At 37.3% G+C, this 23,578-nt stretch overlaps 1 protein-coding gene across 1 annotated transcript in view; it reads right to left on the reverse strand.

Annotated features, from left to right (window-relative positions):
• Nucleotides 1-23,578, reverse strand: part of NAT1 (N-acetyltransferase 1) — a 321,119-nt gene that overhangs the window by 183,130 nt on the left and 114,411 nt on the right. Inside the window, exon 9 of the mRNA XM_090388830.1 lies at nt 3,679-3,896. Within this exon, the coding sequence (XP_090244956.1) occupies nt 3,679-3,896 (218 nt within the window). The remainder of the gene's footprint in view (nt 1-3,678; nt 3,897-23,578) is intronic.

The following is a 23,578-nucleotide window of genomic DNA, read 5'->3' on the forward strand; positions in this document are numbered from 1 at the left end:
AAAAGGCATTTGACTCCATACAGCATAAGGCAATGTTTCGGACACTGGAAAGACAAGGCATAGATACCCCATATATTATGATTTTGAAGAAAATATATGAGAATGCTACCTCCTTTATTAGACTAGACAAAGACAGTAATAAATTTAAAATCGAGAAAGGAGTTCAACAAGGAGACACAATATCTCCGAAGTTGTTTACTGCTGCCATAGAGGAAGCTTTCAGAAGATAGACTGGTCGCAGAAAGGAGTCAATGTGAATGGAGAGTACTTAAACCATTTACGATTTGCAGATGACACTGTGGTCATAAGCCACGATCCCAAAGAAGCAGAGGAAAATCTCAATCAGTTATGCACAGTTAGTAAGGATTTTGAACTGAAGATGAATATGGCTAAAACAAAAGTAATGATGAACAAGTATGCCGCAGAAAGGGACATAATGATTGAAGGAGCAGTAATTGAAAAGGTGGAGTCATATATTTATCTGGGACAAGCTGTAATAATGATAAATGGCTGGAAGTCAAGAGAAGAATAAATTTTGAATGGATAACATTCAGGAAATATAGTCACATATTGAGGAGCAATATCCCAATTTGTCTGAAACGTGCGTGCGTGTGTTTAATGACACACAAGGTGCTGTGGCTATATTGCGCCTATATTTGAAAAAAATATATGAGAATGCTACCTTCTTTATTAGACTAGAAAAACTTTATTAGAAAATAAAATTAAATAAATAATGTGAAGACAGTTCAGTCTCATTTCATGCCAGAAACTAATCATAGTCATTTATGCATTCCTATTTGTTTCAAATAACAGAAAAGTTCATTAATATTGGCATTTTCACCATTAATATCAATTAATGTTATCCGTTCTCGGAGATTAGTCGGAGAATGAAATATTGAAGTTCGATGTTGTCGATAATGTGGACAATCAATCAAAATATGTTTGACTGTTTGACGCTCAGAGCACTGTAAACAATGAGGAGGATCATCGCCTGTGAGTAGATGGAGGTGAGTCAGATGAGTATGTCCTACACTTCTTCTCGCCGAACTGTCTGAATGAATGAGTGCCAAAATTTTGGGTCCTGTTTCAACTGGAAAAGTTTTGTTATTTGTTTGTTTGTTTATGCCATAGCACTGTCCATTGTGCAAGGTATGCTTTTGAATTATAATATTATAATCAGAAACTGGAATAAAGACAGGTTAAATATAACGTTGACGGATTTTTAGCAGAAATATCAGCCAGATCGTTCTGGCTGATATTTCAAATATCAGCCAGAGCTGAATGTGCTGGAATCCAGCAAAACTTTACTTGTTGCTGACAATGTTCAATTTTCAACAGCAAATTCTTGATTTGATTTAATAAAGGGTGATCCTTATGAGAGAGATTCTGCATTGCTCTAATTGAGCTGTGAGAGTCGGTGTAAACTAAATATTTTGCAGATGGGTGAAGAGTCAAATTTTCTAGTCTGAAACGTAAAATAATGAACCAATGTATACTCACCCCACCACCATGACTTATGGAAGTGAAACTTGGGCACTCACCAAAAGAATGGAAGAGAAGCTGAAAACTACACAGTGAAGAATGGAATGAATTATATTGGGAATCAGACTGTTAGAATAGAAGAGAAACAGCAAAGGACATTCTTATCAAAACTAAAGAACTAAAATGGTCTTGGGCAGGACACACAGCTCGAAGACATGATGACAGATGGACTAAGAAAATAACAGAATAGTACCCAAAAGGAGCTAAGAGAAAACGTGGAAGACAACAACGGAGATGGACAGATGAAATTCATGAGTTTGTGGGTAGTAAATGGATGGCCATTGCACAAAACAGAAGGAATTGTAAAGTTGCTGGAGAGACCTTCATCCTGCAGTGGATTGAAAATGGCTTATGATGATGAATTTAGTTTAGACATACCAACTCAAATTGAACTCAATTCTAACAACAAGAACACACACATTGCATCCACCCCCCACCCCTTCTGTCCCCGTTTTTTTCAACTAGGTGGGTGCCTTCTCTACTGCCCACCTCTTTCTACCACTTTAATTCCTGCCCACTTCCTATCTCCCCATTACTACCTTCTGACTTTCATTTTTTTTTTTTTGCTGGGCTCTCCCTGTCTGTAGCCTTGGCTATGGCACGGTTTGCCCCGCCAATGCTTCATACTCCCTACTGTGGCCCACCTCCTCATGGTGGTGCTGGACGATAAACTAGATTACTGTGTGTAAACAAGCCCTTAGGCTAAGAGGCCAGATGAACAACACAACCATTATAACCCAGGCCTTTACAGAGTTTTATTTTCAGAGTTTTTATTCATTACATTGCTTGATGCAGAGTTGAGGGAATCCCCATAGCTGCATTCCAAATAACACTATACAAGTTTGGAGGCCTCTTTTTAGAAAGGAAGTAGATCTGATAGAATGGATACAGAGAAGGGAAGTGAGATTGGTGAGGGGAATAAAAGGTGATCTTACCAAGAAAAGCTTCAGTTCTGCAAATTATCTGGAGACTAGGTGAAGTGATCTGATTGAGATATTTAAGGTTTTAAATGGCCTGAGCAAGCTCAATGCTGATGGCATTCTTCCTTTCGCTCAAACTACACACACTAGGTATAAATTCAGTTGAGGAAGGATGGTTGATGTACAGAAGGGCAGATGTGTAGAAGTTTGCCTTTGCCAGTAGGCGGTTGATTGTTGTAACAGGCTTCCATCTATTGTTGTGGAAGTGGGTAGTTAAGATAATTTCGAGGCAGAACTAGAAAAACTATTTGAGGGGAAGGAAATGTGATATGGGAAGGATTTTACTTGCATCATTTGCCACTACTAATGGTCAAAACAGATAACTTTTCCTTATGGTCCTTATGTATCTAATGAAATATATTAATTATCTTTGGTATGACAACCAAATTTTTAAAGACAAATTTGGTAATGTCTGTTATGGTGCTCGACATGTTAAGAGGAGAGTATTCAAATAATGTTGTATAAAACATCCATTTAATATATTTGTACAATACATAAAATTATTAAAGTACTGTTTGTATCAAAGACTAATTTTCTTGCTGCTTCCCCATTTTTGAATCTATCAATTGCAGTGTCTACCTAACTGTTACTGAAAATTCTCTTGTTTTTCAGGTATTTCTTGGGATGAAGGATCATAACAGTACTGTACAGTTCATACAATGAAACACAGTACTTGTTTAAATATGATAAATTATACCTCTAAGGATCCTAAAAGCTGGGCAAATTTACTTTGTGTGACTTGCATTGCAAATTTTATTTAATATTGATTTTATTCACAAATGTTAAAAAGAATAAGGTTCATAACAGAAAATGCTGATTATTATAATTGTAGTACGAGTACAATGATATGCTCTGTTCTACTTCCAATATGCCATACTATTCAACAACAGGTTGTAAAATAATTTGTCCTCTTACTTGGAATAAACCATGAAAGTAAGATAAGAGGATTGGTGAAAACAACAAAACAGAGGGGGGGGGGGCAGACTTATATTTCATAAATCCTAAATTAGCAGACAAATATGGACAATCTGCAGATGAACAATTGTAAATGTATTACGTTATGCTGTGAAGTGACTGAACAAACAATAAATTTTATTATTATTACAACTATTAATATTATCATCATTCAAAATTATATTAAGATTATTCATATTACCTCATCTAAACTTCCTGATTGGGGTTGCAAAGCCTTCTTTAAAAAACGTGGCGGTAAGTCTCTATTTGAATTTGCAGTATTATAACTGATTGTTGCTTGAGGCTGACTCTGCTGTTTCTGTTGAGAAAAAGCTGGAAACAGTTCATGATCATGGTCACGTGTTTGAAACTGTTTGCTGCGGTTCTGAGCAAACATTGACTGAGGCCCTCCAATAAATCCTGGGAAGAAAAGAAAAGAAAAAGTAGAAAAATTAAGATTACTATGCTATTCAACAGTCACAATAGCAAACTAGAAAGTGAAAGTAAATCATAGAACTTTAATGATATGAACAAAGATATTGGAAAAGTACCGCAAACCTGAGGAAAAACTGATTTTTTTTAAATAAATCAATCAGCAGTAAGGGGGAATAATGAGTTACTAAGGTCAGCAATTTTCAATTTAAGATCTACCCTAGCATTTACAAAACTGTAATGAAGTTTATCAGTAAACAATGCACAGCACATCAGAAGTATACAAGTTTCAAAGTAAAAGCAAATATTTTTTATTAACCCCTTCCCGGAATTTTTTTCAGAAAATGTGCCATAGCGGATCGACTTTTTTTATTTTACAGATTAAAAGTACGCATCATGCAAATACTCACTGTATAGTTTGTGTTTTTTATTAATTTTTTCATAGAAACTACACGGGAGTAATGAACCCATTTGGGCTATCCCGAGTTATCTTGTGTACGCCAAAAAGTGTGCAAATTATACAGATTTTTTTAATAAATTAGTGCTTGAGATAAAAGAAAGGCACAGAAAAAGTCTTCATTATTCATTATATAACTAAATTTAAAAAATCAAGTGGAACGCACAAGCAGTAACCTCCCGCCACAAGTAGTAATCGCGAACTAACTACATTCTGACACACGGCCGCCACAAGTGGACAGGCGAGGTAAGCGTCGCTTACGGGTGGCAGTCCAAGAGGGTGCCGAAATATTTTTCAATATTTTTTTGTGAATTATTTTTGTGGGTTCAGTATTCTGCATTTAGGGCGGAAAATTATATTTTGCTTATTGGCGGCATAGGAACGCATGCTACTGTCCTGACATTGCTGTACAATATAAGTAAAATAAAAGCCAGTCGTTTGCTGCCAGGCGTAAGAAAATCCTGAGAAAACTCGGGATTTACCTGCCTAATGCAAAATTAGCCAGATAAAGGCCACAGAAAATATGTTTCAGTCCTAAATCTGGAGGTATTATTGTATCCTGAGATATTTCGTGCTGTTCCAAATAACTTTTAAAACTAAAAACGAGATATCTCGGGATAATCCATGAAGCAGTCAAAACACTTAAATCAGGCTTATTAAATTTAACAGGTGGATTTTCCCTTAGCTTTCCCCAGCATTCATTAGCAGAGTAGAGGAGGCAATGGATTCATCTGAATCTGTTATTCTGCTACCTTTGGAATTCCTAGTTATGAACATTCAACTCCCCCTCCCCAAAAAGGAAGCTTAACCTGAAATAAGTATCGAGCTAAATTAACTTATCAAGAAAAAAATATGTTTTTGGGCGTTATGGCCCACCTGTTGGTCATAAAAATTCCACAGATAAGAGAAAGCCCATCCATCAGCATTCTCTATAGGTACAATCAGCACATCCAAAAAAATTTGCAGTGGCATCATTATTAACATTATCAGGGAAGTGACTTTAAATACACGAATACAAAAAGCTCCTCCTGAGAGGAGGAGCTTTGAGCATTCACGTACACAGGTAAAAGCTTCTTACAACTACTCCTCATCTTTATGTTGTTTTAGCATGTGCTTTTGAAGTGAATATTTAATGTTTCAGTTAACTTTACTGATAGCTACTCTTATGCTTGCTTTTAAATCAAAAAAATTATTCTACCTCCATGACTGAATGTTGTTATGCATTTTTGTCTGTGACATACTTTGTTCAAATACAGTGAGTCCACAATATCCACTGACTTCCCCTATCCACTGTAACACCATTATTTTGTTATCAATTTCTGGTTCTTATATCCATGATTATGTTGCACTAGTACTGTCAAATGTATGTTCATAGTTAAAATTAGTTGTTCAACATTTGTTATACTCTTGTCACACTTTAATTAAAAAGACGCTATATTCAGAAGGTAACCACTGGTTTAAATAACAAGACAGTTATTTAAACCAGTAACTATTACACATAATGGTAAATAAAACATTATTGTACTTTCGAAGGACACAATCAATGCTTATGGTGTTGGTATATAAAATCCAGCTGATAATGTCATCATGCACTCTAGCTAAACAAATTGCTATGTTGAACTTTCTGAAAATTAAATTACGTTTACTATTTGCATACATCACTTCCTATCACTCAGCAGCAGTCTACCAAGAAAACTCCTAGAGAAATATTCAAATGCCAGTTCAGTGCTCACTTGTATTTTATTTCTTTATTTTTATAGACTTTGCAGACCATGTCTACAAGGTCTATAAAAATAAAGAAGGAGTTCAGGAGTAATCCTCACTCTGGAAAGGAAATGGAAAGTTATTTCTGATTTGGAAGCTGGCAAACAAATGGCTGATATTGGATGTGACACACAATTCACCCACAATGGTAAGAACAACTGTAGGTGATAAACAAATATAAATATGTTGCAAAATTAGCAGTGCCAGGAAGAATTAAATGCTTAAGAATTGGAGAAAACATTTTGCTAAAAATGGAGATGTTATTACTGACGAATTTCTAACCTTCAACCGAAAAAGGAAAATGTGAATTCAACTTTGTTAACACAGAAAGCTAAAAGGATTATCAATGATCTGAATGTGGACAAAACAAATTGCTGTGTTAAATTTTCTCAAGGACCAGTTGATAAATTTAAAATGCATCCCAGAATCCATTTGGTTGTGAAGTATCATGAGTCAGCTAGTGCCAACATATCAGCATCTTAGCATTAGAATTAGAAAATGATGGGCAGGTTAACGAACAGCTGAAGTTTGCTTTCAGGCAGCAAAGCTGAGGAACAGCCAGCATTATTGAGAAACATGGATACAGTCCTAAACAAGTCTTCAACATCAACTGTTCTGGAAGAGGATGCCCAACAGGAATTTCATTACAAAGAAGAGAAGTTTGTCAAATTATAATCACTAAAGATTAACTGGCTCTTCTTCTGGGAAGGTAATGCTGCCGGGAACTTCAAATTAAAACCAACACTCATTTACCACTCTGAGAACCAAAAAGCTTTGGGAAAGCTAAGTTTCATGTGGTTTGGAAGTCAAGCAAGAAAGCTTGGGTTACCGGAACAGTATTCCAGGAGTGTCCGCCATCATTTCTGCCCTGTACCTCCACCTTGACTGCAGGTGGAGGTACTGGGCAGTTGTTTTCAATAAGAAAAACTTCCCAGAGAAGGCACTGCTAATGCTCCAAGTGATCCAAACAGCCTTGATGAGCTGGCTGATGAGAAGGTAAAGATGATCTTCTTGGCTCACAATACAAGATTGATCTTACAGCCCATGAACCAGAATGTGACTGCTAATGGCAAGTGTTACTACTACATGATTACATTTGCTAAATGCTTGAAAGTAACCGATAAAAGAAGTCCACTTTAAGGGAATTCAGAGAAGTTTCAATGTCAATAATGAAATCAACAACATCACAAATGGCTGGGATAAAGTCAGTTCCTACTGTATGAATGATGCATGAACGAAGCTGATTTTCCAAAAATCCAAGAACACACACACAAAAAGATTTGAGATAGGTAATCTCAAATTAGGCGTGAAATTAAAACCCTCTGTTATCAACGACTGTTGGAGGCACATGCTGAAGAACTCAGCCTCAAGACTGTTCACAACTGATTGAATTTAAAGGCCTCAGACGAATCACCAAGAACTTTGATGCTAATGGATTTCTTCCACTGGGAGGTAAGAAAAGTTTTTAGATGAGGACCTGAATTCAAAGAGATCATCCAGGGTGATTAGGGATGTTGAAACTGATCTTTGTTGATGTATCCAACTCTACATTCATTCTGCAAGAAGAAAGATGATATTAAGTATCCATAGCCCTTCACTTCCAGACTTTTAAGTTCATGATTTTCAGATGATATTAGGTGATTCGTCCTTCAAGTACTCTACAGTAAATTAATATGAACACTATATATTGAAATCAATAGAAGTATTGCTATTGCTATGGATTGAATTGCCATTATATAATGTCAGGATAGTGCTCCTCATCGGCTGTTTCCTTAACTGTCACACTTATATCGACCCAATTAATGAAAAATATCAATGGTCCACTGTATATTGAATCTTGACTGTTTACACAGTGAATTTTTCTGTTATTGTATATGCAAGCTGGAATTACTTGGGGGGAAAAAATCTAAATTTTGTTTTTCTTCTCAAAAAGAAAAACTAATATACAGTCGATTCCAGTTATTTGGGACACTTCAGGAATAGTGCATTTTGGCCCGATTAAGTGGCTGCCCCAATTATGCGAATTTTCACGTAAATAGTTAAAAATACAGCTTTTTTTTTTTTTTTTTTTATTGATTTTCTGTATGATCAAATCACGTTACGATGGACTCACCACAGTAAAGTGCCATTCACTGTGCAATATGTAATAAGCAAATTTACAAACATGATCATTGTGATCATGTTTGAATTTTAATTCTATTAAAAAGTGATTCTAATTAGCAAAAATATGAGAAATATTATCCACAGGCTATAAAAGTAAAGTATATTAAGTACAAATTTACACTTTATTATGTTACCAATTAAAAAATTAAATGATACTTGAAAATCGGAGGATAATTTACGCAGGTTAGCAAAATAAAAATAAATTTATGCTAACATGCACAGCTTAATTAATACATACTGTAATATGCATACTAACTAGTTGATATTTGTGTTCATTAACATTTGTGGGTGGGGGTTAAAATTTAAAACAGTAAAAAAGATAAGCAATCAATAAGATAAACAATCAAAGAATATGGTACACACAAATTGCAAGTAACACAACACGTGCAAGTAAGAATGGAGTAACAAGTTACGAAGGTTAAAAAATAGGAATGAAGAAGATTCTGAAAATTTATTTTTTTATGATTCAAGATTTCATGGAAGTGTAAGCACATTTTACCATAATAACCCACAGAATTCCAGCTGTCAGTATTATTGCAAATTCAATAAGATCGAGTTTAGTATCCGTTTATAATACATTGCACTAACAGAAAAGCCCAATAAACAGGGGAATGCTAATTGTTTTATTGATTCATGGTTGTGACTGCCATGAATCCGACTGAACTACGTGGTACGGTCGGAGATAATCATTGGGTAATCTAAAGTGCTGCGGGTCTCCTGACTTGATTAAATGGCATGTCCCAAATTGAGCAAAGTAAATCCTGGTTATTTTCTCGATTCGGTTCTGTTCTTTAAGATTTGTTCCATATAAACGGCTGCCCCGATTAACCAGTGGCCCAAATAACCGGAATCCGCTGTATATATACAGGCAACCCCTGTATAACAGTACTTCTACAACATGGTTTCACTCTAACACGATTGATGAATTGCGGCAATCGTCGCACAACACTGTTTTGCTCTAATATGGTTAGAGTTGTGGCAAAACTTGCATAACATGGTATTTTTGAAGTTTTGTGCAGGGGAAAACCTTGCTATTATGTTGGATGTAATTTTTCAACATCTCAATTCTTTTTTTATGAATTCCCAGCTGTTGACTCACTGGTCATTATGCAAAAAAATTATTGGGAATCCCCAAGTTAGGTTCTGTGATATTGAACTTATGTTGTTTGAGACCATTAAAAATTGTAACTTCGAAAGTGTGTAGTTTGTGACTTTTAAGGTTTTTGTCAAGTTATTTTGGTTTTTATTTGATCGTTTATAAATTTTTCCAGGTATGTATTACTAAACATTGTTCTTAAGAACCATATTGTAATAAATTTTATTGTGAATGAAATTCCATCCTTAAATTACACCTAAGAAAAGTAAAAAAAACACTGCTCAAAAGAAACTATTTCTCTAGAACCAAAGAAACAAATTTTCGATCGTCTTAAAAAAGGGAAAGGTATCATACGAAGCAGATTTGTTGGAAATGGCATCGGAGGTAAACCAAATCAATTCAGAGGATGATAGTGCAGACGAAAATTCTAAAGTTCCCAAATTCCAAATTTTACACTAAAAAGCATAGGGGAAGGCATAAACTTAGCCAAGCAATTAGAATCTTATTTTTTGAATGCAGATACTTCGACTGAAAGGAACACAAAGTTCAAAAGGGAGCTTCAAAAATGCTTAGCTCCATACATGCAATTTACAAAGATCCATCATGCAAAAGAAAACAAACCAAGATTAATGATTTTTTTAAAGAGAGCAGAAGATACACGAAATCAAGGATTCTGCAGAAGAAATATCAAAAGGTGAAGATATTCTGCAACAGAGAAAACATTCTCGTTTGTGCTTAGCAGCGATGAAGAGGAAGAAAATTAAATGAATGTACATTATCTGACTTATTATGTATCACTGTTTGTAAGACTTTTGTTCAGTTATTATTGTTTTTAATAAATAATTAAGTTTCCAATAGTTATGAAAAAAAAAAAAAAAGAAGCGTATTTTTGCTAGCTTTTGTACTGGTTCTTAGTCCGATATAACACGGTTTCACCACACAAGATTTATAGGAACCTAACTACCGTGTTATACGAGGGTTACCTGTATATACTTGGGGGGGGGGATAAATTTTCTCCTAAAGGAACAAATTTAGTTTTACCAAGTATACTTCGGTGCTTTTTCCAACTGCAATTCCAGAACCATTCAGGGAAATGAACACAGGCCACCTTAGTGAGAGCCACATCCTTGTTTACTGACATCTCTTATTGAAACAAAGAACTATTAATTTCTGGCAGTAATTCTGCTCCCATGACTTGTCCTTCTCAGTCCCAGGGAAACAATTAACAGAGATACCTACTTTCTAAGGTGAAGGGAGGTAGATATGCCTATACACTTTTCTGTTGACATTTCTTAAAGAAATAGCGATTCCTATGTCTTCACTAGTCCAATTGATAAATTTTTCTTTCTTTTTTCATATACTTGTACTGGGAGTGAAAATTCGTGGCAAATTTCTTTAACTTCACATCAGGATAAGCATTTCTACCTATTTAAATCCATGTCCAAATTGGCCTCAATTTAAAAAAGATACAAAATGAAATATTATTCTGTATTTCTGGGAACAGTAATAATAATTTTAATTATAATATTAATAAAATTATAAAATAATTAAAGAATATGGAATTAGTAGGACAGGATTCTCCCAATTATAGTTAATACATAATCACGGCAAATCTCTGTAAAGATTAAACCTTGCACGAACAAAACAGCTTAAATCCAAGTGCGAGTAAAGAAAATATCATTGTTGATCACTTGGAGAGACCTCGTAATAGTAATAGTAAAAGAGGCATGTGATTGAAGAAAGCAAGCGAATGAGCTTATGTAGCATCAGCCAGAAAAAAAAAAATAAATAATAATAATAAAATAAAAAATAAATAATAAATAAAAAAAAAAATAATAAAAATTCACAAACTTTTGTGGAAATTTTCAATTTCCACGACGGATGGAAGTTGGTTCCAGCAATTGACCACCCACTGGCTAAAGGAAATTTCAGCACATCTATTCTACAACAGTCCTTCCTCAATTTCAATTTATGCTCCTTAGGTTCATAATCTGAGCAAGTGGAAGAATCCCATCAGAATTCAGCATACTCAACCCATTCAAGACCTTATACACATCAATTAGATCACCTCACAGGTGCCTGGTCTCCAGCCTCTCTTGGTAAGAGGACCCCTTTGTTACCCACCACCACCAATCTTGTTGCTCTTCTCTGCCCAAGAAAATCTACATTCTTCCTAAAATGAGGCCTCCAGACCTGTACGCAGTACTAAACGTGACCCGACCACTGCCTTATATAAAGAGATAATCACCCCCTTTTCCCCGCTAGCAAAATGCCTGTATATCATTGAAAAAACCGCATGACCACTTGCTTGTTTGTTTGTTATTTGGTTTTTAGGAGCATTAGCAACTAAGGCCATATTGCTCCGGGGATATATGGTGGTCATTCCCTGACCTTTCCGCATCCTCTGTTTTTGGTGGGCACGGGATCGAACCCAGGTCTAATCAAGAAGCGGGTGCTATGCACTGCTGCTCCTGCCCACATGACCTCTTGCAGCCTGTCTGCATTGCTCAGAAAACTTCATATCCAATTGCACAGTTACTCCCAGGTCTTTTCATTTTTTACCACCCGAAGTGTAATAACCACACAGTTGGTACGTTCCTCTGGAGTTACTTCTACCCATATTCAGTACTTTGCAAATATAAATGTTAAACTTCAGTTACCACTCTCGGCCCATCTGCCAATTTTTCTAGATACTATTGCAGGAGCACACTGCCATTAACAACCCTGCCAACGTTTGTATCAATCTGCAAACTTCGACACTAACCCTGATATCATCATCATCAGCCATTTTCAATCCACTGCAGGATGAAGGCCTCTCCAGAAACTTACCAGCTCCTTCTGTTTTGAGCACTGGCCATCCATTTACTACACACAAACTCATAAATTTCATCTGTCCATCTCAGTCGTTGTCTTCCAGGTTTTCTTCTAGCCCCTCTTCGGTACCATTCTGTTATTCTCTTAGTCCATCTATCATCATGTCTTCGAGCTATGTGTCCTGCCCAAGACCATTTTAGTTCTTTAGTTTTGCTAAGAATGTCCTTTAACTTGGGTTTGCTGCCTAATCTATGTGTTTCTCTTCTTATCTAACAGTCTGATTCCCAATATAATTCATTCCATTTTTCGCTGTGTAGTTCTCAGCTTCTCTTCCATTCTTTTGTTGAGTGCCCAAGTTGCACTTCAATAAGTCATGGTGGGGAGTATACATTGGTTCATTATTTTATGTTTCAGACAAACTGGGATATTGCTCTTCAGTATGTGACTATATTTCCTGAATGCTACCCATTCAAAATTTATTCTTCTCTTGACTTCCAGCCATTTATTATTACAGCTAATAACTTGTCGCAGGTAAGTATATGACTCCACCTTTTCAATTACTGCTCCTTCAATCATTATATCCCTTTCTGTGGCACACTTGTTCACATCATTACTTTGTTTTAGCCATATTCACCTATAGTCCAAAATCCTCACTAACTGTGCACAACTGATTAAGATTTTCCTCTAATTCTTTGGGATCGTGGCTTATGACCACAATGTCATCTGCAAATCGTAAATGGTTTAGGTACTCTCCGTTCACATTGACTCCTTTCTGCAACCAGTCTAATCTTCTGAAAGCTTCCTCAAGGGCAGCAGTAAACAGCTACGGAGATATTGTGTCTCCTTGTCGAACTCCTTTCTCGATTTTAAATTTCCTACTGTCTTTGTCTAGTCTAATAAAGGAGGTAGCATTCTCATATATTTTCTTCAAAATCATAATATGTGGAGTATCTATGCCTTGTCTTTCCAGTGCCCGAAACATTGCCTTATGCTGTATGGAGTCAAATGCCTTTTCATAATCTACAAATGCCAGGCATAATGGTGTTTTATATTCATTTGCTTTCTCCATTAGCTGTGATATTACGTGAAGGTGATCCATAGTTGAGAATTCTGTCCTATGCCAGCTTGCTCTTTCGGTTGATTCTCATCAAGTATTCTTTCTAATCTGTTAGTAATGACCCTTGCGAACAACTTGTAGATGTGAGATAACAAGCTAATTGGTCTATAATCCAATTTCTGATTAGCATTAGTAGAGGCATTTAATGGAAGAAAGAAAGCTTATGCAGCATCAGGCAAAAAAAAAATAAAATAAAAACAATAAAAAATAATAATAAATAAAAAAAATAATAAATAAAAAAAAATAACCACTTCCACTTCACCCTCACCCCTCTGTTCGTTCAAAATACCTGTCCAGCTGAGCCTTAAACTTATTTAGGCTATCAACTTCCACGACAAGGGATGGAAGTCTGTTCCACCAACCAACCACCCACTGGCTAAAGGCAAATCTCCCCACGTCTATCCTACATCTGTCTTTCCTCAATTTGAATTTATGCCCTCTCAGGTGATTATTCTGAGCAAGAGGGAGAATCCCATCAGCATTGAGCATGCTCAAACCATTCAAGGCTTTATACACCTCTATCAGATCATCTCGCTGGTGCCTAGTCTCCAAACACTGCAATTTGCAAAACTTAAGCCTGTCTTCGTAAGAGCACCGCTTTGTTCCATTCACTACTCTTGTTGCCCTTCTCTGTACTCGTTCCAGCAGCTCTACATCCTTCTTGAAATGAGGCCTCCAGGCCTGTATACAGTACTCTAGGTGTGATCTGACCATTGCCTTATACAAGGGAATAATCACCTCCTTACCCCTGCTAGAAAAATTCCTGTATATCATTGACAAGACACCATGAGCTACTCTTGCATCCCATCTGCAATTCTCAGAGAACTTCATATCTGCCTGCACAACCACCCCCCTGGTCCTTATCATTCTCTACCACTGTCAGTGTGGTACCACCGAGTTGATACGTTGCTCTGGGGTTGCTGTTTCCCATATGTAGTACTTTACATTTGTCAATGTTAAACTTCATTTGCCACCTCTCAGCCCATCTGCTCAACCTTTCCAGATCCTGTTGCAGCAGCATAGTGTCAGTAGTGTCCTTGACAACCCTGCCAACCTCCATATCGTCTGCAAACTTGGACATTAAGCTTGATATACCATCATCAATATCATTTATAAATACAGAAAACAATAATGGACCCAATACTGAACCCTGAGGGACTCCACTAATAACATTAGTCCATGACGAGCAGTGTCCATTGATTACCACTCTCTGTCTTCTCCCCCTCAGCCACCCCTTTATCCACAGCAGCAATTTGCCTCCAATGTCACACTGCTCCAATTTGTGCAGCAGTCTTCCATGTGCAACAGTATCAAAAGCCTTTCTAAGATCCAAGTATACAATATCAAAGTTATTCCCTGCATCCAGTTACTTTGTGACTGCGTCATAGTATCCAATCAAATTGGTCAGGCAAGACTTCCCCTTAACAAAACCATGCTGTGTCAGAGCTATAACTGAAGTCTTGTCTAGATGATCCTGCAGTGCTTCTTTAACCAGGGCCTCCATTAATTTTCCGAGAACAGAAGTTAAACTCACAGGTCTATAATTACTTGTGTCAGCCTTTGATCCTCCTTTGTGAATTGGGGTCACATTTGAACATCTCCAGTCCATGGGTACCTCCCCTGAGTCCAAGGAAGCTCTCATAATTATGGCCAAGGGTTTGCTTACTTCCTCTGCTGCCTCCTTCAATATAACTGGATAGATCCCATCCACCCCAGGTGCCTTTCTTGTGTTTATCTTCAACAATTTCTCCTCCACTTTACTCTCAGTTATTACAAGATTCTCTAGCTTACTGCCAGAGTTGAATACACCTCTGGCATTCCCCTTGCTGAATAACTGCTCATGTGTGAATGTCGATACAAAATATTCATTTAGTTTGTTAGCTACCTGAGCAGGATCATCAACAGTTGACCCATCGATATCGAGTGGACCAATCTGATTCATCCCCTTCCTTCTAGAGTTTACATAAGTAAAGAACTCCTTGCTGTTTTTCTTTGCATTCCTTGCCAAAGATATCTCGTAATCTGCCTTCGCCTGCCTAACCTCCTTTGTAACTTGGTTACAGATCAACTTGTATCTATCATAGGCTTCTGTGTCACATGTAAATTTGTATGTATCCCATGCATTTTTCTTCTCTGCCATATGTCTCATTAGTTCATCTGACATCCACTTAGGCCTAAACCTTGAACAATATTTCTTAGTTAGTATGTAAAGCCTAGTAGCTTCCAAGATAAGTTCTTTGAATGCTTCCCATTTTGAATTTGCTGTTGGTAACATCATCAGTTGGTCTTGCTGTATAGAATATAAATACTGTCTCCGTCCATCGTAGTCACCTTTACGAAAGCAATAACCCTTCCCTTTACCCCTAATGGTAGTTACCTCTTTGAGTAAATCCCACTTCAGCACTTCGTGATTACTGCCACCTAGTGGTTCATTTATCTGCAGATTCTTAATGCATGAAGAATCACTACTGATAATCAAATCAAATTCAGGAGTATTACTCCCTCTAGTTGCCTCCCAAACATGCTGATGTAGAAATAAATCATCCAATCAATCCACAAAAGCCTTGCTAGTGTTATTATTATTTTTATTATTATTATTAGCCATATGGTGCAAGGAAGCCTGAGGCTTATGCTGCACCAGCCAAAAAAAAAATAAAAAAAAAAATTTTCTGAATTACCCAGAGAGAGAGAGAGAGAGAGAGAGAGAGAGAGAGAGAGAGAGAGAGAGAGAGAGAGAGAGAGAGAGAGAGAGAGAGAGAGACAAGAGTAGAAGGGAATCACCAAGAAAAAGAAGAATAATGATATCCAGCTCAGGACCCTGGATGTGCCAAGCCCATACTCACTAGATGTGAGCTCCTGGGATTGCTAGTGTGTGAGTGATCAGCCCCCAAATTCCAGTCAATATCTGGGATATTAAAATCCCCCATTATAAGACTCTCTGATTTACAGGCCCATTTCCCTGTACAGTTTCTTATTATACTCATCAGACTCATTAGGCCTATAGCACACTTCTACTCTCAATTTTGATCTCCCAGTGCTTATGTCATACCAAACTGACTCGACACTGCATTGTCCAGCGATGTCGACTGGCTTCACTTCCTTGGATTTTATGTATTTCTTAACTAATAACATAACCCCTCCTCCCTTCCTATCCTGTCTATCCTTTCTATAGACATTGTACTCCCCAAATTCCAGTTCTGCATTCCTTATATCTGTGTGACACCACGTCTCTGAAATCCCGACAATATCTGCCTTTGATGTTTTGAGCAATACCTCAAATTCATCAAATTTATTTACTATAAACCCCTAGCAATGGTGTACAAGTATACATGCACCTGTTTTTTTTTTTTTTTTTGATTTGGTAGTTGTTGGCGCATCGGCTTCTATGGCCATATTGCACCTCCCAAGGTTTTTTGCAGTACTTTGATCCAAGCCCGAGGCGGGAATCGAACCCGCGACCTTGGGTTGCCGGGCAGGTACTTTACCCACTCGGCTAGCCCGGTCGGCTCATGCACCTGTTCTTTTTCTTAGTTACCCTAACACAACCCATGTGTTTACTTGTACCCCAATGATTCCCAGCAGTCTCTGAAATATCCTGCATCTTATTTTCCAGGCTGCTGCTCATTCCAATAGAAGCAGTGCAAGAATCACTTTCACCTCTGCCAGTGGCTACTGTTAATCTATTAGTCCTTGTATCCCCCACAATCTAGCAGTTTTCCGACCCACCTAACACTGCCTCGATAGCATGAGCAAACATTCTTGCACCCTTTCTATTGAAGTATATCCCATCCCTGTAGAAGCAGTCTCTCCTGTTAACAAGTATAGACCAGGCTGAAAAAATATTCTACCCCTTGAGCCTTGCACAATCTTTCCAGGGCCGAATTGATCGACAGGGCTCTCATCATATACTCCCTCCTATCGTGTCTGGGCAGAATTGCAGACACTTTCAAATTCAACCCTAATTCACGGCTTTTTTTCAACAGTGACCTGTACTTGTTAAGTAATTCCGCCGGTCTCCTACTCTTAATATCATTAGTGCCAACATGTACAACTATATCACCTTTTGTGCCCTTAAAAGATGATATCCACTCTACAACATCATCAACCTTTGCCCCTCGCAGACACACCCTGGTCCTGTTCCACCTATCCTTTTTACAAAGCATGTAAAGCAAGCTGTGGTACTACGCTGACAGTGGTATAGAATGAAAAGGACCTGGGGCTAATTGTACAGGCAGATATGAAGTTCTGTGAGCAGTGCAGACGAGCTGCAAGAGTAGCTCATGGTGTCTTGTCAATGATATACAGGAATTTTTCTAGCAGGGATAGGGAGGTGATTATTCCCTTGTATAAGGCATTGGTCAGGCCACACCTTGAGGACTGTATACAGGTGTGGAGGCCTCATTTCAAGAAGGATGTAGAGCTGCTGGAACAAGTACAGAGAAGGGCAACAAGATTAGTGAATGGAACAAAGGGTTGCTCTTACGAAGAAAGGCTTAAGTTTTGCAAATTACAGAGTCTGGAGATTAGGCATCGGTGAGGTGATCGGATAGAGGTGTATAAGGCTTTAAATGGCTTGAGCATGCTCAATGCCGATGGGATTCTTCCTCTTGCTCAGAATAATCACCTGAGAGGGCATAAATTCTAACTGAGGAAGGACGGATGTCGGGTAGATGTGCGGAAATTTGCCTTTAGCCAGCGGGCAGTTGGTTTGTGGAATAGACTTCCATCACTTGTTGTTGAAGTTGATAGCCTAAACAAATTTAAGGCTCAGCTGGACAGGTATTTCGAACGAATGGAGGGGTGAAATGGGAGAAGTGGTTGTGTTTTTTTTTTTTTTTTTTTTTTTGGCTGATGCTGAATAAGCTTGCTTCCCTGCATCATATGCCTCTGCTAATGCTTCCCGTTTCCCTGAGAATAGAGTCACCAACAACTACTAGTTCCTTTGGGACCAGCGCATTCTGCCTTGGGGGCTGCCGCTGTGTTGCACGATGACCAAGTGCAAGCTCTGGCATTGGTGTGGGCAGCTGAGAGCTTGATGGACCCCTCACTTTTAATCCTTCGAGGGCATCCACCCTGTCCTTCAAGCTCTCATATAGGCCCATAACAATGCTGAGTTGTTGCCTGATTTCCTTGCATCGCGCACAAACAAAGACATCCCCCATGGTAGTATCATGTCCAGTATCCGACTGCTCCACAAACATCAAGCAAGTAGTGCATTTTAAAAAGCTGTGATTCAGAGGGCAACTGCCGCCCACAGTTCTCCTCTGAGCCACAGCACTCCCATTAGCTTGAGCGTTTTGCTTTGCTGCTCTGGTTTGACTCATGATTTCGATTTATTTCAATATAATTTCAATTTCAGTACAAAATTAAAACCCTAAACTTGTATCCCAACAGTTATAATGCTATATTTATGTTTCAGTATCGAGTGTTATCTACGAAATTCCTTTATATAACTTCCGTATCAAGTTAAGTATTAATTATTTATTTTTCTAATTATTTATGTTACGTAACCTACGTCGTTATATGTATAGTTAAAAGTACAATTTAATTAACAATGAAGTTCAACAAGATTAACAGATTTTACTGATTAATTCACAATATTATGTACTATACTATACTATATTAAGCTTATGCTATCTAATTAGAGATATTTTGTATCGCGTTACAATGGCGGCAATTTATGAACGGTCAACACGTGGATTTGATACCTTAACCGATACTAAGTAATACCTACAAAATCTCTATCTAAGTTACTTTAAACGAGTATCGTAAATAGGAATATAAAGCTACTCTAGAAAATAAGTTACTATGCCAATTTAAGCTAATAAAACAGAAAATAAATCAGAAAAAAACTTCACTGTTCCAGGAGCGGCAAAAAGCTATATCCGCACAGGCTACACTCGTTCTCAAAATCATCAAAATTTCTCGTTCTCAAAATTTATCTCCTTTCTTATGCAGCAAAACTATGATTGCATTATTCCACTGCTTAGGTATCACACCTTTTCTAATGCACTTTGTGAAGAGCCTTGCCAGTTTTTGTGTTATGTCTCTTCCTCCCAATTTAACAACTCTACAGTAACTTCATCTTTTCCCCGGAGCTTTCTGATTCTTCATTTTCTTCAATGCATGTTCTACCTTAGCTGGAAAGATATCAGGTATGTTGTATGTGTTGCTAATTTGCAATCCATCTTCCCCACTGCTGGCATCATTCCCTCGCTCCTTGTATAATTCCCTATAGTAGTCTTCTGCTATTTGAATTATGCCTTCTCTGCTATTTGAATTATTCCTTCTCTGCTGTTTATAAGCACACCATTGCTATTCTTCAGTTTCAGTATCATTAGTCTTTCTGTATTACTGCTCATGGCTGCTGATTTAAATCCTTTGTTTTCCCTTAATGCTTGTTCTACTTTTCTTGTGTTAAATCTTCTTATGTCCTCTCTGAGTTTCTTTCTAATAGCTTTGCATAACTCAGTATACTCAATTTTTTCCTTGTCAGTGCTTATCTTGCTCTTCATTTTTTGCCTTCGGTTCATCATAACAAGTGTTTCTTGACTAATTTTTTCTTCTTTGGATTTTTTTCCCCTATAGGTTTCTTGGGCTTTATCACTTTCAGAAAGTTGTAATATTCCTCGTCGATATCTTGGTCCTGAGCAGTCTGCAGAAGCTCAAACCTGTTCTTAAGTTCCAGTACATACTGCTTTTCCTCCTCTTCTGTTATCTCAAAGACCTTTGTATTATTTACTCGGGTCAGTTTTTTCCTTTCCTTCATCTATATGAAGTGTACATCTTACCATTCTGTGATCACTTCCAACATTTACCTTATTCAGGACGGTAACATCATTCACAATATATCTTCTGTTAGTGAGGATGAAGTTGATTTCATTAGTTGTTAATCCATTTGGACTCTTCCATGTCCACCTTCTGTTCACCCTTTTCTTGAAAAAAAAAAAAAAAGTGTTCGTTACTGACAATCCTTGAGATTCTGCAAATTCCACAAGTCTTTCGCCTCTTTTTCTTTCACCAATTCCAAAATTTCCTATAGTTACCCTTTCTGTGCTGTTTTGTCTTTTTCCAACCTTAGCATTGAAGTCCCGCCACAATAATAATAGGGTAGTGGGTTTTCTGCTCATCTAGAAGACTCAATTTCGCTGTACATTTCTTTAACCTCTTCATCATCATGGTTCTATGTTGGTGCATTAATCATTATAACCTTTAGCTTGTACCTCTTAGAAATCTTGAGTATTAGTCTTGACACCCTTGGTGATGTACTTTTGAATTCCAAAATGTTGTTTTTTAAATCTTTATGGACCAGAAACCCAACTCCCAACCTTTCAAGCCTGATATATACCTTCATCAATATTATTGATAAATATACCAAACAACAGTGGACCCAACACCGAACCCTGTGGGACTCCACTAATAACATTAGTCCATGAAGAGTAGCATCCATTGATTACTACCCTCTGTCATCTCACACTCAACCACCTTTTTATACATTGTAGCAACTTACCCTTAATACCATTCTGCTCCAATTTGTACAGTAGTTTTCCATGTGCAATAGTGTCAAAAGCTTTCCTGAAATCCAAGTATATGATAACAAAATTATTTTTGACATCCAGTTCCTTTGTAACCACATCACAGTATCTAATCAAATTTGTCCGACAGAACTTTCCCTTAACAAACCCATGTTGTGTCTGAATTATTGCTGCAGTCATCTATATGATCCTGCAATACATCTTTTCCCCCTTGACTCCATTATTTTACCCCCGGAACAGAAGTTAAACTAATTGGTCTGTAATTACTTATGTCACTCTTCGATTCCCCTTTGTGACTTTGGGATACATTTGCACATCTCCAGTCCGTGGGGACTTCCCCTGCGTCCAAGGATGCTCTCATAATTATGGCCAAGAGTTTGCTTAGTTCCTTTGCCACCTCCTTTAATATAACTGCATAGATACCATTCACCCCGGGTGACTTTATATTTAACTTCAACAAATTCTCCTCCAATTTGCTCTCAGTTATTACAAAATCATTAAGCACCCTTTTACAATTTGATAACCTTCTGGCATTTTCCTTTCTTAATAACTCATGTGTGAATATAGATGCAAAATACTCATTCAGTTTGTTTGGTATCTAAGCAGGATCATCAACAGCAAACCATCAATATCAAGTGGACCAATCTGATTCATCCCCTTCCTTTTAAAGTTTATACAAGTAAAGAAATTCTTGCTGTTTTTCTTCTCTTGCCTTATTGGCTTTTTTGCCTTAATTACTGACTAGCTTATATCTGCCATAGGCTTCTGTGTCGCCTGATAATTATATGCATCCCATGCATTTTTCTTCTCTACCACGAGTCTTTTGGTCATTTGGCAACCATTTTGGCCTAAACCGTGAATAATATTTCCTAATAGGTATGAAAAGTCTAGTAGCTTCCACAATTAATTCCTTGAATGCTTCCCACTTAGAATTTGCTGTTGGTAACATCAGTTAGTCCCATTGTACAGAATTTAAAAAAACTGTCTGTCTGAGACCACTGTAGTCACCTTTACAGAAGCAAAAACCCTTTCCTTTACTACAGATGGTAATTATATCTTTAAGTAAATCCCACATCAGCACACTGTGATCACTGCCACTTAGTGGTTCCTTTATCTGCAAATTCTTAATACATGAATGATCACTGCTGGTAACCAGATCAAGAGTATTACCCTCTGTGATTGTCTTTCGAACATGCTGCTGCAGAAAACAATCATCCAATAAATCCACAAAAGTCTTCCTAGTGTGCAAGTGACCAACCCACAAGTTCCAGTCAATATCTGGGAAGTTATGATGTAATGTGCAGAACAGTAATCTGGAAAGAGACCAGTCAAGTGGTAATTTGCAGTTCTTAAGATTTACTTTTTAAAAATAATGGACATTACGGTAGACATCTAGTTTACCCTACTTTAAATGCTATTTGTAGCGTGTCACCTCTCATTATCCAAGATTCTGTTTCTCATACAGGAACTCTCTCAAGTTCTAGTTCTGTATTTTCAAGGAATATATTTTGCATTCCTTCTTTAAATTCTATCATTTTCTTCTTCCAATCTCTTAATTTTGATTTCAGCTATGGTTGCTTAAATGCGTAGTACTGGAGAAAACAAATATTCAAGCAACCATATACTGCACAATTTGGCATTATGAACTCAAATTACCTTAAAAATTCTGAGCTATTCCTAGTTACAAGGAACTGACTACGGGTTATATGGCTCACGGGTGATGTCATGGCAGGTGGAGAAATATGTGCAATGGCAGAACCTCGTTTCTTCTCACCACAGATTACCTGCAAGGGAAACTTCAGATCTCTTTACATCATATTCTCCAAATCCTCCTCCTCTCATCATCCTGAACTAACCTTGAATTCAATGTCTACTAGAAAATTCTTTTCTTTATCACATTCCCTGAAATTTCTCCTGGATTTCTTTCCTCCAAATGCAAAACCTTACATTTAGCAGCAGGATTAAACTTCAGTCACCATCTTTCAGGCCATATGTGTAACCAATCTAAGGAATTCTGAAGGTAGCACTGAGATTATAATTTATATAAAGAAAAAATATTAATGAAATGTAATTAAAATAATAAGGATCATTCAAATCTTTGATAAAAGCATTGAGGTCAAAAAAAAGTATTCCAAACTTAAACCACAAAGTACTGGAGAGTGAATAAATAAATACAAGCTGTGTGGGAAAATTAACTGGAATTTACATTTGGACTATCCAGAGAATTAGAACTAAAATTACAAACACCATACTGTTATTTTCACCTCGTCTAATTATTATGTATTGATAAATGATCAATGTTACAGAGATAAAACGTGAAACAAAATAGAGTAAAATCAATAAATAATTAAAACTAGCCATCGGGGTTTTTTTTTTTTTTTTTTTTTTGATTTGGTAATTGTTGGCGCATCGGCTTCTGTGGCCATATTGCACCTCCCAAGGTTTTTGCAGTACTTTGATCCAAGCCCGAGGCGGGAATCGAACCCGCGACCTCTGGGTTGCCGGGCAGGTACTTTACCCACTTGGCTAGCCCGGTCGGCGCCATCGGGGGTAAAAGGCTAGTCTTTAAAACTTGCATGCAGCCTGCTCTCCAACCTGAAATTCATTATCCTCTGCACATTGATATGTTTACAAATTGTGTAAATTGGTTACTGTCATACAGCTATAAAGTGGCTTTACTTGATGTTAAAGTATACAACCTAGAATAACTAAAGAAATGGAGGG

This window comes from Mastigoproctus giganteus, chromosome 14, assembly GCF_048544385.1.
Source record: "Mastigoproctus giganteus isolate SK-2022 chromosome 14, ASM4854438v1, whole genome shotgun sequence".
Lineage (NCBI taxonomy): Eukaryota > Metazoa > Arthropoda > Arachnida > Uropygi > Thelyphonidae > Mastigoproctus > Mastigoproctus giganteus.